Genomic DNA, 16,684 nt, shown 5'->3' on the forward strand with positions numbered 1-16,684 from the left:
ACAGGGCATAAGGGGCCGAGTGCTGGAGCAGTTACATATTTATCACATTAACAAAGTGATAGCCATGGGTGGGTTAATTAGGAATTAAGATGCATTTTCTAGGCCGAGTGCTGTGGCTCGGACATGACTATAAGGGGCCACGCGCTACGGCCAGTACCAATAGGCCAGGGGGCCACGCGCTGGGGCTGCCGGCCAGACTTGAGAGGGGGGTCGAGCACTGCGGCTTGGGGGCCGAGCGCTGCAGCCACATTTAACAAATTTGCTTAATGATATCTAATATGTGCGTGTGGCTAGGTAAGGCTACGAAAATTTTTCTTAGCTGCAGATAGGGGACCGAGCAACATGCGGCATGAGTTCAATTGAGCATTCAAAAAGCAACTGGACGAATTGAACAAACATAAAAATGGAAACTTTATAAAAGTGCTGTCATGATTTACAGACTCTTTAAATGTTTACTTCACTCAGCTCTTAAGCAGTGGGGGCAGAATTCCCCTTGAATTTATTCCCCAGATGTTTCTGAATTTATGATCACCCCTTCCCCCCAGAACTCCTGTGCCTCCTCCCTTCTTATTTAACCCTCTCGGCGTTCTTATATGGCCTCGATTATCTAATATTTTTTTCTCCATATAGTCTTTTTAAAATCTTCAAGTTCAATGTTTACATTTTTATTTTAAAGTCGTCAGTGTAAAAACACAGGGCCAATATTTTTTAATAACATTTTTTAAATATTTTATCTCGAATATCTGATGGATAATTTCAATTAAATTTTAAATATTATTTCTTTTTAAGTAAAGTAGCACCCCTGTTTATCAAGAAAAACCGGTTTTTGATTCTTCTACCTCCTCCGCGGGTCATTTAAATTTAAAACTTGGAAGCAAAGCTCAACTTTCCGCCAAAATTTTAGAATTCAGAAATGCGCTGCGCAGATAGCTGCGGTGGAAACTAAAAATTTGTTGCTTGTATGTTTTATTAATTCAATACATAATAATGAAAGTGTTCAGTCTTTTATGAATGCAAATGATGTTTCAGGTTTTATTTTTGTGACCATGAATAATTTTAACTAAAATGGACTCGGAGATTTTGAAGCCGACAGCGGAGCCTGCTCTGAGTGCACTCGATGACACTGTTGTAGAACAAGAAGCTGATCTAGGAACCAAACTGGGAGCTAGATCGAAAACTGGAGTACTAGGAAGAGTAAATGGAGCTAACGGCGGGTGCAGTATGGATCGTAACGGATACGGATCAAAGGAAAGATTTCGTCTGAAGTCTCTCTCAGACAGTGATTGCATGTCTTCTCCAGGTAAATAACCTGTTAATTTTCGAGCCTGGGATCTGGGTTTAAGTTAGTTTTGTTAAACTATGTCTGACCCCACCCCTTCCAATCAATTATTTCCTGGTAAAATCCTACAACGTTAATAAATCATAGTTTGGGTCTGTCCTAGTATACGATATAAATTTTCTTTGTATGTCTTACAATTATTCTTCAACCCCTGACACTCGTATTTATTATTTAAGGGTATTTTTACCAGTGCTAAATTGTCCTCGACATTGTATTATTAGACATTTGTTTATTAGCGTACTAAAAAGTAGAGTATTTATTAATTATTTCTGTTTATATTGAATGATTATTTACGTAGGATCCTGTAGTCCTGATATTTTCTCACCCCCGACCCTCGCCAGATGTGTTACAGACTCACCCTCACATTATTTTCTTCGGGGGAACCATAGATGGGTCAGCACACCACTACTCAAGGTAGGAACCATAGATGGGTCAGCACACCACTACTCAAGGTAGGAACCATAGATGGATCAGCACACCACTACTCAAGGTAGGAACCATAGATGGGTCAGCACACCTCTGCTCAAGGTAGGAACCATAGATAGATCAGCACACCACTACTCAAGGATTTTTTTGTTTTAACATAAAAAAGTATGGATATTCATGTTGTAAACATTTTTGTAGTTTTTGGCCACTTTGTTCCATAGATGTTAGGTTATTTTTTCAGGGCTTTATTCGCTGAATTGGGGGAAATAAATATTTTTTCGCGTAAAATTAAATGAATTTTGGGTAAAAAAATAAATAAGAAGAAATTTTCCTTTTGACGTGCAATTTTTATTTTTGCCCCAAGCATCAAAAATCGAAAAAAACCAGCCTTGGACTTAATTTTGTAAGCATTTTTTATACTTTTTCTACATTTTTCTAGGACTCTGGTTTGACCCGGAGTAGCTCTTTTCAACCTGGACGGGGTGGAGAAATGTATTCTGCTTTGGGCCCAGCTAAAGCTATGAGCACACCTCTCACTACTACAGGAATAAAATTCATTTAAGAAAGATTTATACTGGAATATCCTAATTTTTTAATCTTAATTACTTAAAGACAATAATGATAGTATTTTTGTAAATTTATAGCCTCTTGACCCTATAATGGAGACATGAGCTAATTTAAATTAAAATAATTGCTTATTTTAATATATTTGAAGTTTAGTATTTTTTTAAAAGGATTTTTTAGCATTTTCACCTTTTCGAGGTTAAAATCATTAAATGAATTTGATTGTGAAGGCTCTAGCATTGAAATCTCTGGTCCAGGTTCAAATCTAGATTTTAATTCTCCGGATTCCGCGGAAATTCTTACTCCAGTATCCGGGGTAGAGATATCTCACATCTCCAGATCTATTGGACGTCCTCACACTCCAGAGAAGCAGGTACAACTCTCTCAGATCGATTAGAGAAAAATCGTTTAAGCTAATTTCCAATTTACATTTTTTGTTTCCTTTACTTTAGACAAAGGTTTAGACTGGGTCCCCTTGAAATATTATTTTCCAACCCCACCCCTGACTGTGGTCGCAATCATTCTCCCTCGTTCAGAGATTCACAACGTTACCCTTAAAATGCGGGAAATAATGTCTGTTTTCTAGCTTGTTAAGTGTAGTAATTCTTACCTCTTATTCCGTTTTTATAGCAGACATCTGATAAAAAATCTTCATGCTAAGTTTAAGACTTGGGTATTTATAACTCATTTATTCTAAGCATGCAAAGCGGTAAATGGTATCGTTATGAATTTGACATACAATTGATAAATTCATGATACTAAGATAGTTGTAAATTATATAAAAACTAGCTAAAGGGTCCGGCGTTGCCCGTGAAAAAAATTTGATGGGGAAAAAATCAAAAAAAAATATCAATTTTTTTGCGTATAACACCCCCCGGCCACCCATGAGTGTCCACAATAAAATTCAACTCATTTGGTCCAGTCGTTTGGCTGGCTAAAGGCAACATATATGAATGTTCTGTTTTATTTTATTAAATGGCAATTATTGAATAAATAGATTAGTTATTTGAACGTTTCTTTTCAGTCTCAGCTGATTTTTTTCAAATGATATGATTCGGGGATTGTCAGGAATTTAATCATTCAGTATCTGTTGATCTGTTTGTAGTCCTATGTCCTAATTTAATTTATTTAAGCCGCGTCTTAAATCCCCCAAAAACCGGTTTCAATTGAGCGCCCGCTTAAATATCTAAAAATTTTATACAATTTTAAGTGGAACCAATCATATTTAAGCCGCGGCTTGAATTTAAACCGCGACTCAAATTCTTTAAATTCGGTCTCTAATTACATTTTTCAGGGGATTACTCCTTTGAGTGGAGAAGAGTTTATGAAGCGTGTAGAAACCCATGAAGATACCAATCAGGATACAGATTCAGGTTTGTTGGTTTATATTTAATAAAATTGTTGTTTTTATGTAAGAAAGGTTACAATTTATATTAAATCTTTACAAAAAGAAAATTGAAATTTGTATAATTATTGTATAATTGGGTTTTTGTTTGAACAAAGCGCACAAACCTTGCATTACCACTGCCCGAAGTCATGGACTTTAAAAAATACTACCTTGTGGTTATTGACATCATAGAGAAAATATTTAAATGAGAAAATGGGGCACTTTTAAAAATTGAAACGTTGCCTGACAACGAGAATCATATGAAATTATTTAATTGAAAATGTTTTAGATTCCTAAAGAAAGTCTAGAATAGTTCATCAGTTATAAAATAAAAATAAAAACCATTGCAGCAAAATCATGTTATCTATTAGGTATCGGAAGCCTTCTGAATGATACCACCGGTGAAAAGGATGATACCGCCGAACCTCCTGCTCCGGTCCTCCGTCGGTCTCCCCGCCAGCTCACCGTCCTCAACCGCCTTGACCGTTGCTCCAGACAGAAAATCCCCGAATTTGTAAAAAGCAGTAAGTACCTGACCCCACCCGGATGCTACCTGGGCGCCAACAAGCTTGATATTATACAGCTGTTATCTGACCGCGACCTTTGGCATGTACTAGAGCTGATATTTACACATATCCCGGCCGCAGATCTCTCCGCAGTAGTGCTGGTCAACAGCTGCTGGCGGAGAACCCTGGAGGCTCGGGTTCGGCATGATCTCCGGAGATCTAAAGAATGGTTTAAACCCCAAACATTTATTCATCAGAAAAAATCTTTCCGCATAAATATTTGTGTAATTTTTGTGTAAAAAAAAAGCGAAAAGCATTGAAGTGGAAAGAAAACTTTTGTTTTAAGTCTTATTTTTAATTTTTCTATAATGAGGGGAGTACTAAACATATATACCCCGGGCAAAATTTAGAAGACGTTTTTTTCAAACGACCTTTCAAAGTTGGATTTTATTGTAAAAATAATAACAATTTCAACCAGATTTTTTTATTTATTTTGATTGATGAAAAATATTGCAGGAGGTGAACAGAAACCTATCTCCTGGAACTCGGAGGAACAGAACTGAGAGTACGAGTTTAAACCTAGTCACATCTCCCAGCAAGAAGTTCAGAAATAGGTCAGTTCAATTTTCAGAGGTAGAGATTTTACAAAACGCTCCAACTTTGTGTTTGAATCATTTATTACGTTTAAGAGATCATAAAACTTTTTTGTATTTTCTGTTGTGAAGGGGGGCCGCGGCCGAGGGGGAGGGAAAGATAAAATTTAGTTTTTACTGGACATTTTTTTTCTAAAGAAACGTTTGTTTCGTTACTAACGCATGCAAGTGATATAGTCAATATATTTTCCGGGTTTTGGTCAAAAAAAAATCCAAAAAATTAATTTTCCGTATCTTAAACTAATTGTCTAATTATAACTTTAGATTGTTCTCTGAGCTGAATAACCCTGGTTCTGCTCCTCCTGTTGGGGACCCTGTAGAAGATCCTCTACCTAAATTTATTCACTGCCCCAACTGCTCTTCCACTAGTCTTGTCTCACAAACCAAGGTACGAAAAAATTTTAGAAATTATAATTTAACATACGATGCATAATTTTTAAGTTATAACATTTGTGAAATACTCGGAGTTTAATTTAATCTATATATAAATTCTGTCTGTCTGTTTGTTCGTTTGTTTGTATCCAAAATAAACGTCAAAACGGCTGAACAAATCGGCCCCTTTTGCCTGGGACCTCACGCGACCCCAGGGAAGGTTTATAAATGATCAAAAGTTTCAAGAATTAGTGTTATATTTTTTTTTAATTTTGAAAATTCCCGAAAAAATATTAAATCCGCAAACTTTTTTTATATACTGTACAAAGAGAAGATGCTCACAGATAAAGCCTAAAAGCCTAGTTAGTTAAATAATAAAATATCTGTTTAGTTAACACTCTAAAACACCTTGCATAAATATTTTATACTATTGTTCGTCTATGAAATAGCAAGGGCAGTTTTTAAAAGTTATGGGCGTTTTTTGGGGTGGGGGTAGAAGGGGCGATTAACTATTTGAAAAACATTTGTTCTTGTGAAAAGAAATTGACAGTTAAAAAAGTTTCTTGGACATTTTCTTTTCTAATTTTTTGTTAGTTTTGCTTTTAGTCATTTATTGTATATATTTAGCATGAACCTCCTGGTGGAGGGTTGGAGGAGGAGGACCGTGCCACCTGCAGCTCCAGGTCATGTGGTCTAGTGTTCTGTGTGAGATGCCTGTTCTCTGAGCATCCTGGAGCAACCTGCCGGTTTATCAAACCCTTTCATAAACCGGCGGCCGTCGTGACTAGCAAGAAGTCTAAAGCAAGACTTCGTCGACTTTAGTTTTGATTTTATCTGTTTGTCGAGGTTTAACTTTGAGGAAAGTATTCTGCAAACAGTGATAAATTTATTGTTGACTTTCACATTTAGTGATGGCAGGGGAGGATTAGGGTGTCTCAAAAAAACAACAAATTAGGAATTTCTATTACCACTAATCAAATTCAGGGTAGAACTATGTTTAAATGCTTCCTGTAAGAAAAAAATCTGTTGCACTTTCTACCTTGAATTTGATGAGCGGTAATCAAAATTCCAAATAGATTTTTTTATACACCCTTGGGAGGATGTACCAGCTCACACAATTGTTATTTTTGAAATTGCGATTGGCATTAGCAAAAGTTCAACTATTGTTTAAAATTTGAAATGCTCAACTTGTAATCCCCTTTAGAAAAGTTGGATTTATGTAGTTGGAAAAGGATGTTGCATATAAATAGAAACATTAACTAATTTTACCTTTCAACCTGTTAACAAAATAGCAAAATGTTTTAACTTTGTTTGTCCCTCAAAAGGGCACAGATTTTATTTTCCGCCCCCCCCCCCCATCCCTGACATCATATGTTTTTACTAAACCTTAAGTTAAACCTTGACAGTACTGCTCTACTTCCGAACCTTATCAAGCTACCTCGACTCTACAGATTGATATTTTATCCAACCTTTGAACTTCTTCTTTCTTTCTTCAAGATGTTTTCATTGTTTTATTTATTTGATCAAGTTCAATTTATAAAATTTTGTAATTGTTTTTAAAAGCTTCAAGATCTCAAATATGTAAATATAAAAAGTTGTCGAAACCAGAGAATATTTTCGACTGAGCCGTGAGGGTTGATCTGTAGCCCTGTATTTCACGGTCTAGATAGTATAAATTCGTTTTAATTTTCGTATTTTTATTCCGACTTCTAAATTGTTTGTTTTATAAATTCGTTCACTGCCAAGCTTTCTACCAACCAAATTGTAATCTCTTGATGATTAAATAAAATTGCGAAAGAAATTTAATTATTTAGTATTTAGACAATTTGGTATTTTCATGAAAGTATGTTGAATGTGGATTATCTGATCGTTCTTGTATGTTTAGAAGTTGTAGTATCTGGAAACCCCCATTGTTTGACTGCTCAATATTTGGACTTTAATTACCAATAACTGCCGTTACAATATTTACTATTTAAGGCAGAAAACTAATTAAATCTTCTGAGCTGGGATCTTTAGAAGGGGGGATACCTTTAATCCGACTGCTTAATCCAAATATCCACTGTGGACACTTATTTCTTGCTTAAGTCACTCTTTTTAAAAATTAGGCTAGTCTTAAGATTAAGAAAAAGAGAGGATCAAGCATTGATCTTGATATCCACCATTCTAAAGTTCCCAGCTCAGGTCGATATATTTAAAGAGTTTCAGATCGTCTTTAACGTCTCATCTTTTATGGGTATCTCTGTATAATGTATCTACATCTTTTTGTTTGTTTGTATGCCATGATCAAAACTCGTAAACCCCTAGACCGAATGTTCTCAGCTTGGTTTTTGAGATTCTAAGTTGAGTGGGTCAAATTTTATAGGAAAAAAATAGCTAAAATCTCAATTTAAGAATAAGCGCGGGTGGGAGTATGAGTACCCTAAGCAACGCTGGGTTTGCAGTAAGTAAATAAGAAATGGAGGAAATCATATTGATTGATCGAAAGATCGAGATCAAGGTTGGAGAGAAAAGACCGGAATTGTTTATCTGATAAATTGTTTCTGTCCAGAGAGTAGAGACATCATAAACTTACAAATATTCAGGGTTACTTGCAAAGAATGAGATAGTAAGGACGACCTGGAATATTAAAATATGACGAGTTAAGGCAAATCGAGTCTTTCCTGCCTTTAGTAAACATACCTTGATCGAATCTAAATAAACGGAGGATTGTAAAGAAAGAAATTCAATTGGTAAGATCCTGAATACCATCATTAACAGGGGAGGAATGAGATAATGTAGCTCACTCAGATTTATTGCTCTGATTGAATCTGAATTTGATTACAAAATCATTAATCAATGTGAATCATTCTTCCTTTTACCGCCGAAAATGTAGCAGCGTCTGGTAATGTAAATCTCCCTTTTCAATTTTTCAACTTTAAAAACAGGGTGTCCCAAAAAAACATAGGAATTCAGTGACGAATTGGATATCGTCTTTGTTATGAATTAGCATTGTAATACCTAATTTCAAAAGTCACAATATTATTATGTCTGCTAGATTTTATTTTATGAAAAGATGTGTAAAGATGTGTTTATAATGTCTCCGCAAGATGAACAGTGAAGACGGACAAGTTTACTCTGTTTGTATACTGCAATTTTCTTGTTTTACTAAGTACAACCGTATGCAGTCAAAACATAAACAAACAAAATGTGAACATAGCAGACGAAACTCTTACAGATTACAGCTTAATACAGCTTAGTACCTTAATACTTTAAAACCCAAGGATAGTATGTTCTTCAGAAAGACTGTTGTCAACCATTAACATTAAGACCCCCCCCCTCTATGTAATGTCGTCTTCAACTTAAAAGCTCCTCTCGGAGACGAGAAACCAAACCAAACAATTTCAGCCCGCTTTTCTTCTTTGTTCTCCGACAACGGAGTATAAACGTTTATTAATTGTGAACCATTTCAAAGTTAAACAAGAATATTTTCATTTAAAGAATTAGTGACTTTCATCAACATTTAATTGTTAATCTTTTCAGAAGTTTTAATGTATAAAAAGCGTCTTCGGACTTTTCGACTGTTAACCCACAAATAAGCAAATAGATCGTAAGAATCTTTTCATTATAAATTTGTAAACCACTGTAATAATCATTTATCATTATTCATTTCATTTTTTTTTAGGAAATAAAGAGTTTTCTGCATTATCGATTTTGATTTGAGGGTTATTCCTTGTCTATCCGTTCATCGTCAGAATCTTGTTCCTTAGCGACAACAACTGTGCCTTTAGAATAGGACCTGCATTAAAAACATTTTTAACTTTTTAAACTTTTCCTGGACGCAGTTTTGATTGATTACGGTATTTGAATTTTTAAGTTTAATGAGACTCACTGATGATTCTGAAGTACAATTGTCAAAATAAATTTATAAAAATACCGCAATTTTTTTAATTTAATCAACAAAAAACGCTTAAACTGGAAAGATTTTTTCCGTTTTTAAAAATTTTTATTTCCTAATCATTCGGTCATTCCTTTGTTTTGGCCACAACCTTATCACTTCCCTACAGTTTCAAGTTCTTTTAACAAAGTAAAAAAAAATAATTATAATACGTGGAAGGAGGGGAGTTGCTAATATGCTAATAAGCATGTTACACATTTGTAAGTGAAAAAAAATCAAAACGAATGGAAGCTTGCTACTTTTGACCTTTAAAATGCATTTAATTAAAAAATTTCATATCTCGCAGCAAAAAGTTTAAAAAAAGAGAAATGTTTAAAGGATAAATTCAAGATTTTAAGTTTTTCAACATAAAGCTTGTTTAAATGAAATTTTTATATATATTGAGTAAGTTGGTAGTAATTTTTAGATAACAATATTTCCTTGAGAATAAATTGAAGTTTTTAGGTAAAAAGTATTGTTTCTGTCCTAAATGATCAGAAAAATATATCTTTTCTGTAAAAACAATTTTTTACTTGTACCATACTTAAATCTAACAAGCATGCACCAACTCCAACCCCCCCCCCCCCCTCTTCCTTATAACGTCCTTAGGACCCTAACCTCATCCTTATAACCTCCCTAGGACTCTACCCTCTTCCTTATAACCTCCCTAGGACCCTACCCTCTTCCTTATAACCTCCCTAGGACTCTAATCTTTTTCTTATAACCTCCCTAGGACCCTATACCCTCTTCCTTATAACCTCCCTAGGACCCTACCCTCTACCTTTACCTTATAACCTCTTTAGGACCCTACCCTCTTCCTTATAACCTCCTTAGGAATCTACTCTTTTTCTTATAACCTCACGGCCCTTCCCTTTCTTTTTCTTTCTCCCTTCCTAATCATTCCTCCCTAATCTTCATCCTGCCTGATCTCCTTCTTGCCTCCCCTTCTAATACCAAATTTCCTCCTTCTCCCTCCCTCATCTCCTTCTGCCTCCAAGACCTCCTTTATCCTCAACTCTATCTCCCTTCCATATTACCCTCATTCACACCTCCCTTCCTCATTTCCTCTTCTCTTCTTTTTCCTTCTCCCTCTACTCCAGTCTTTTACTCTCCCTCATCCCCTTCTCCCTCCATGCACCTCCATGCACCTCTTTCTGCCTCTAAGACCTCCTTTTCCCTCCGTCACCCGCTTCCTCACCTCCACCTCCCTCCATTATTTCCCTCATACACCTTCTTTGCCTTCTCTTCTTCCCTCTATCTTTTACTGTCCCTCCCTCGAATGTTGTTTTTAAGATCAAAACATGTTTATGTCCTCAAGCTTGTTATAAGATTTTCATATAAAGCACTTTATAAACATTTTATTGAAAAATTTGAAAGAATTTTTCAATGTCTTGACTTATGTTACAACAATATTCTCAATATTCTCAGTTCTTTTCAACTTTGAATAAAAATTCTACAGATGCCGTTGTCATATGGGACCGTTGCTTTTTACTTATTACTTAGTCATTATTTTATATACAGAGTTACCCAAAAAGAATGAGACTTCCGAGATGTCTTTACGAATTGTACTTCGTCTTTTTTTTCTCCATGCAACTTCATACTTTATACATTCTTTGCCAAATCATTTAATACGTTTATCAGTCCGAAGAACAAATAAAAATTCAGTTTGCCGGAATTACAGATTAATAGGCCGTCTTTATAGTCCTTATTGGGTAACCCTGTTTAGTGTTTATATACATATTTAGAGTACTTTGCGCCCATCATCTATTTAAACTTTTAATTGTGGCTTTATTTGTGAGCATCTTCTCTTTGTACAGAATAAAACAAAAACAAAAAAGTTTACAAATTTCATGAAATTTTTTCGCGCATTTTCAAAATTTTACAAAAATAAAAAATTTTTAAATACAATTTTTAAAATTTTGATCATTCATAAACTTTTCCTAGTAAAACCCACTTTCCTAGTAACAATTCTTTTCTTAGTAACAATTCCTTTCCTAGTAACAATCCTTATCCTAGTAACAATCCTTTTCCTAGTAACAATCCCTTTCCTTGTAACAATCCTTTTCTAGTAACAATCCTTTTCCTAGTAACACCCACTTTTCTAGTAACAATACTTTTCCTAGTAAAACCCACTTTCCTAGTAACAAGTCTTTTCTTAGTAAAATCCCTTTCCTAGTAACAATCCTTTTCCTAGTAACAATCCTTCTCTAGTAACAATCCCTTTCCTAGTGACAATCCTTTTCTGGTATCAAGTTTAAATTTTAAAGGGGTATTTTCTAAGTCGCCATTTTTAATCGTTTTCTGCAAAGAAAAAATCGTCGATTTTTCGGTTTAAATTGGTGGATTTAAAAAAATAATTAATGTCGACATCAATTGAATCAATGAACAATTAATTTGTGATTCGAGAATTAAAATCTAATAAAAGGTTAACAAACCAGCTGAAAGAAAAACTTTTTTTTTACATTTTTTATAAATAAATTAAAAAAAAAATTAAAACATATGTGCCAAATAAGTATAAAACTGTATGATATCCGACATGGTCTCTCACTTCACAATACAAATTACTAAAAAAATATCATATTTCTATTTATTATCTATCTTTGGTACAAATCCACTATAATTTTACTAGTGTATATCACTTTAGTTAAGTACATCGAAAAGGAAATGAGTACATGTACAATATACACCACACGAGTACAGCAATAATCTATGTACATTGCACATAAACATTAAATCTAATTACAGATAGCAAAAATTAAAACAATTACGGTTTTGATAAAAACCTAAGATTCTGAATTATTTTATCACACAAAAATTTAGAATGAAGTTTCTGTCGCCTAAAAGACAAAACGATAAAAACGTATATTAAAAACGTATATTAAAAGCGTATGAAAAATATGTCGACAAACTTAAAACGTAACTTTAACTTGTAATCAAACGTTAGAATTTTCCAAGACACACTACAATCAAGTGTGGTAATCAGAACCCGATTTTTTTATTAAATAATTTATTTTAATAATTAATAAACACAAGTAGGCGTAACCTGAACGCCATTTTTTCACACAATTTTGCTCTGCTCTCAACAAAGACATAATTAATTGCATTTGGAAGCTAAAGGACATTTGCGTATATAATATATATATATTTATATATACAGATCCATTTAGTGTTTAGCTCCTTACTTGAGTCTGCCTGTTTCGGAGTTTCTGGTTCTCATTGTATAAAGAAGTAGTAATCTCTGTTTGTTTGTCCAATCTTAACTCACTTGCTTTAAATATTGATTTAGGAAATCGGTAGAACTACGCAAATGTTTAGTTTTGTTTAAAGCTCTTAAATTATAAGTTTGACTTTTACAGGGAAAACTTCGCTTCCTTGCAAAGCTGGGTTCCCAAGCTAGCAGGAGGCAAATAAAGTAGAAAAATGGCTTCTGATTTTGTTTTCAACAATGTTCCTGTTTAAAAATATGTACAGTTTGTCTATAGTTTGTTTACATTGCAGAGTATGTAAAGTATGTAAATTATGTACATTGTATACATTATCACACTATCATTTGTTTTTTTGTCAATATCAATATTCCCCCCCTACACCCTCTTATTCCTCCAATATTTACCCTCTCCCTCTCTCTCTCATAAATCTATTATCATTAGTGTTCGGTCCGACCCAACTTTCACTCTTCACCAACCTAACTTTATTATGCGTCCTATCTGCTTCATATTTGCGTCCTACCTGCTTTCAATTTGCGTCATACCTCCTTTATCTGCGCGTCCTACCTCCTTGATTTGTGCGTCCTACCTCCTTTGATTTGAGTGTCCAACCTTCTTTATCTATGCGTCTTGCCTCTTTTATCTGTGCGTCCTACCTCTTTTATCCGTGCGTCCTTCCTCCTTTATCTGCACGTCCTACCTCTTTTATCTGCGCGTCCTACCTCCTTGATATGTGCGTCCAACCTTCTGTATCTGTATTTCCTACATCCTTTTTATGTCTTACCTTCTTTATATGTGCGTCCCACCTCCTTTGTCTGTGCTTCCTACCCTCTTTATCTGTGCGTCATACCTTCTGTGTCTGTTTGTCCTACATCCTTTATCTGTGCGTCATACCTCCTTGATTTGTGCGTCCTACGTTCTTTATCTGTTCGTCCTACCTTTTGTATCTGTTTGTCCTACATCATTTATCTGTGCGTCATACCTCCTTAATTTGTGCGTCCTATCTCCTATATCTGTGCGTCCTACCTCCTTTATTTGAGTGTCATACCTTCTTTATCAGTGCGTCTTACCTCCTTTATATGTGCTTCCTACCACCTCTGTGCTTCTAACCCCTTTATCTGTTCAATTGCTGCCTCATTTATCTATGTGTCCTCTCATTTTTCTATACGTCCTGTACTATCTTCAGTACGTTCTTACTCCTGCCTATTATATAGTCTCAATTTCTTCTCTTTTAAACAAATGCTTTAGGAGATTGCGGAGTGCTTCTCTGTGAGTGTAAATGCTTCTGAATGAGTTGTATCTCCGCCTCAATAGTTTCCAGGTCCCGGAGTAAGGTTCGGAAACTAGGACGATTTATAGGTTTTGAACTCCAGCACAACTTCATCAGCTTGTAGATTGATTTCGGAGTATTCTCAGGACACTCCAGTAGGTTCCCATCCTTCAAGTATTGAACAACCTGAAACATATATATTATATTAATTTAAACTTTACCAGAACAAACCTGGCCTTTTATTAGTCCATAGTAAGGTCGAGAGCAAACCTGTTCATTGATTAGTCCATAGTAAGGTCTAGAGCAAACCTGTTCATAGGTTAGTCCATAGTAAGGTCTAAAGCAAACCTGTTCATTGATTAGTCCATAGTAAGGTCTAGAGCACACCTGTTCATAGGTTAGTCCATAGTAAGGTCTAGAGCAAACCTGTGTCCGACTTTAATAAATCTAAGCCACGTCTTATATCCCCCAAAAACCGGTTTTAATTGACCGCCGGCTTAAATCTTGAAAAATTTAATACAAATTTAAGTGAAACCAACCATATTTGAGCGGCGGCTTAAATTTAAACCGTGGCTTAAATTCTTTAAATTCGGCCTCTGTTCATAGGTATGTCCATAGTAATTGGTCTAGAGAAAACCTGTTCAGTGTTCATTGGTCAGTACGTTAATAGTATAAGGTCTAGAGCAAACCTGTCCATTGCTTAGTCCATGGTTAGGTCTAGAGCACACCTGTTAATTAGTTTGCCCATAGTATGGTCTTAAGCACACCTGTTCATTGGTTAGTCCTTAGTAAAGGTTTAGAGCAAACCTATTTATTGGTAAGTCCATAGTAAGGTTTAGAGCAAACCTGTTCTGTTTGTCCATAGTAAGGTATAGAGCAAACCTGTTCATTGGTTAGTCCATAGTAAGGTTGAAGAGCAAATCTTTTCACTGGTTCGTCCATAGTAAGGGAAAGAGCAAACCTGTTCATTGCAAAGTCCATAGTAAAGGTTGAAGAGAAATCCTGTTCATTGGTTAGTCCATAGTTAGGTTGAAGAGCAAACCTTTTCATTGATTAGTCCATAGTAAGGGTCAAGAGAAAACCTGTTCATTGGTTAGTCCATAGTAAAGGTTTAGAGTAAATCTGTTCAATGGTAAGTCCATAGTAAGGGTCAAGAGCAAACCTGTTCGTTGGTTAGTCCATAGTAAGGTTGAAGAGCAAAGCTAAATATCTCCCAGAGTAAGACCCCGAAGGCCCAGATATCTGTCTCTACAGTATACTTGTTGTGTAGAATAGACTCCAAAGGCATCCAACGGATAGGGATAGCATCACTATCCTCCCCTCTATAGTAATCCTAGATAGACAAATCAAATATAAACAGGAAACCAAAATTGAAAGGATGAATGAATAAATGAATGATTGAAAGGATGAATGAATAAATGAATGATTGAAAGGATGAATGAATAAATGAATGAATGAAAGGATGAATACATGATTTCAAGATAGGAATAAGATAACTTTCCCTCGATAGTAATCCTAGAGTCAGCAAATATAATGGGGAATGAATGAATGAAAAAACAAATTTATAAAATACTGAATTAATTTATTGAATAAGTAACAAATGAATGATGCTTCAATGATAGAAATAGCATCATTGCTTCTCGATAGTAATCCTTGATAGAACTATGAAAAGTGTGAATGAATGAAGGATTTATAGGCTAGATAAACAAAATATTAAAGGATGAATCAATTAATGAATTAATTAAGGAAGAGATTAATAAAAAGAGTGAACGGATGAAAAAGGATAAAAAAATTAGCGAAAGAATGAATGAATGCATAAAAGGATGAATAGATGAATGAAAGAATGAATAAGGAGATGTATAAAGAACCTGTAAAAACATTTTCTGTGAGAGTCCAAAGTCTGCAATCTTGACAACATTGTTGTTTAGCAGACAATTTCTGGTGGCGAGGTCACGGTGTACAAACTTCCGGTCAGACAGGTAGACCAGCCCGCATAGAATCTGCTTAGATAATCCAATCTGCTCTGTAATAGACAGATTATGTACACTTTGTACACTGTCTGCTGTATGTTGTATGTTGTATATGTATATATGTTGGGATTGGTCATAGAGTGAGAACCAGAAAACAATGGAATAGAAAGACGACACTACAGAAATGCTTATGTGCATTTGACGTTATTGCAAAGTAATAAGTAAGACACTATTATAGTGAAATGGGTCTGTTCTGGTACTTTCTGAATTGCCCCCATGATAAAAACTAACACTCGTATCAACGCCCTCTCCCCACCGGACACCAGCTGTTATTGTAAAAAAGTTGAAGAAACTAATACTTAAAACTTAAAAAGTGAAAAACTTATCTATTTTGCCATAAAAATGATAAAAACTAACACTCGTATCAACGCCCTCTCACCACCTGTTGTTGTAAAAAAGTTGAAAAAAATATAATTAAAACTTAAAAAGTAAAAAACGTATCTATTTTGCCCTAAAATTGATAAAAACTAACACTCGTATCAACGCCTTCTCCCCACCGGACACCAGCTGTTATTAAAGAAGTTGAAGAAACTAATACTTAAAACTTAAAAAGTGAAAAACGTATCTATTTTGCCATAAAAATGATAAAAACTAACACTCGTATCAACGCCCTCTCACCACCTGTTATTGTAAAAAAGTTGTGCCAAGAAAATATAATTAAAACTTAAAAAGTGAAAAACGTATCTATTTTGCCCTAAAAATGATATAAACTAACACTCGTATCAACGCCCTCTCCCCACCGGACACCAGCTGTTCCTTCTCCTCTCCCCCACCCCACCAGCTGTCAGATTCTACGCAGGCATTCAAAGAAAATTATTTAATGTGGATCTACAAAATCCAACCCCCCTCTGTCTCTCTCTTGGAATTATAATAATGACACGCGGCATTCGGGAAAATTCAAGTCCGCGACGCCCTCCCCAGAAAGTCTCCCTACGGCCCATGCCTTTGAAAGGGACTGAAAAAATTCATACGGAGTCGGAGAGATTGTTCCCCTCTAATATATATTCTATATTTTCTATGG

General features: G+C 35.1%; 2 protein-coding genes across 2 annotated transcripts; one reads left to right on the top strand and one right to left on the bottom strand.

Annotated features, from left to right (window-relative positions):
- Positions 1–1,000: 1,000 nt before the first annotated feature.
- LOC111704044 (uncharacterized) lies at positions 1,001–6,069 on the top strand. The gene is made up of 9 exons (XM_023476159.1): positions 1,001–1,300; positions 1,638–1,753; positions 2,205–2,310; positions 2,560–2,702; positions 3,624–3,702; positions 4,088–4,506; positions 4,739–4,836; positions 5,140–5,263; positions 5,875–6,069. The coding sequence occupies exons 1-9, from the start codon at positions 1,066–1,068 to the stop codon at positions 6,067–6,069; spliced, it is 1,515 nt and encodes a 504-aa protein (XP_023331927.1). The 5' UTR covers positions 1,001–1,065.
- Positions 6,070–11,729: 5,660 nt separating this feature from the next.
- On the bottom strand, positions 11,730–15,840 carry LOC111704062 (tyrosine-protein kinase transmembrane receptor Ror2). The gene is made up of 3 exons (XM_023476190.1): positions 15,502–15,840; positions 14,796–14,966; positions 11,730–13,819 (listed from the first exon to the last, which is right to left on the bottom strand). The coding sequence occupies exons 1-3, from the start codon at positions 15,799–15,801 to the stop codon at positions 13,595–13,597; spliced, it is 696 nt and encodes a 231-aa protein (XP_023331958.1). The 5' UTR covers positions 15,802–15,840; the 3' UTR covers positions 11,730–13,594.
- Positions 15,841–16,684: the final 844 nt, after the last annotated feature.

The sequence above is a fragment of the Eurytemora carolleeae genome, unplaced genomic scaffold (genome assembly GCF_000591075.1).
Source record: "Eurytemora carolleeae unplaced genomic scaffold, Eaff_2.0 scaffold551, whole genome shotgun sequence".
NCBI classification, from domain to species: Eukaryota; Metazoa; Arthropoda; class Copepoda; order Calanoida; family Temoridae; genus Eurytemora; species Eurytemora carolleeae.

Excerpts from the sequence above, each read along its gene's own strand:
- LOC111704044 (XM_023476159.1), top strand. The coding sequence starts at position 1,066 with ATGGACTCGGAGATTTTGAAGCCGACAGCGGAGCCTGCTCTGAGTGCA. Across the intron at positions 1,301-1,637 it reads TGATTGCATGTCTTCTCCAG|GATCCTGTAGTCCTGATATT; the intron begins GTAAATAACCTG and ends TTATTTACGTAG. Across the intron at positions 4,507-4,738 it reads CTTTCCGCATAAATATTTGT|GAGGTGAACAGAAACCTATC; the intron begins GTAATTTTTGTG and ends AAAATATTGCAG.
- LOC111704062 (XM_023476190.1), bottom strand. The coding sequence starts at position 15,801 with ATGCACATAAGCATTTCTGTAGTGTCGTCTTTCTATTCCATTGTTTTC. Across the intron at positions 14,967-15,501 it reads CACAGAAAATGTTTTTACAG|GATTACTATAGAGGGGAGGA; the intron begins GTTCTTTATACA and ends TTGTCTATCTAG. Across the intron at positions 13,820-14,795 it reads ATGGACTAACCAACGAACAG|GTTGTTCAATACTTGAAGGA; the intron begins GTTTGCTCTTGA and ends TATATGTTTCAG.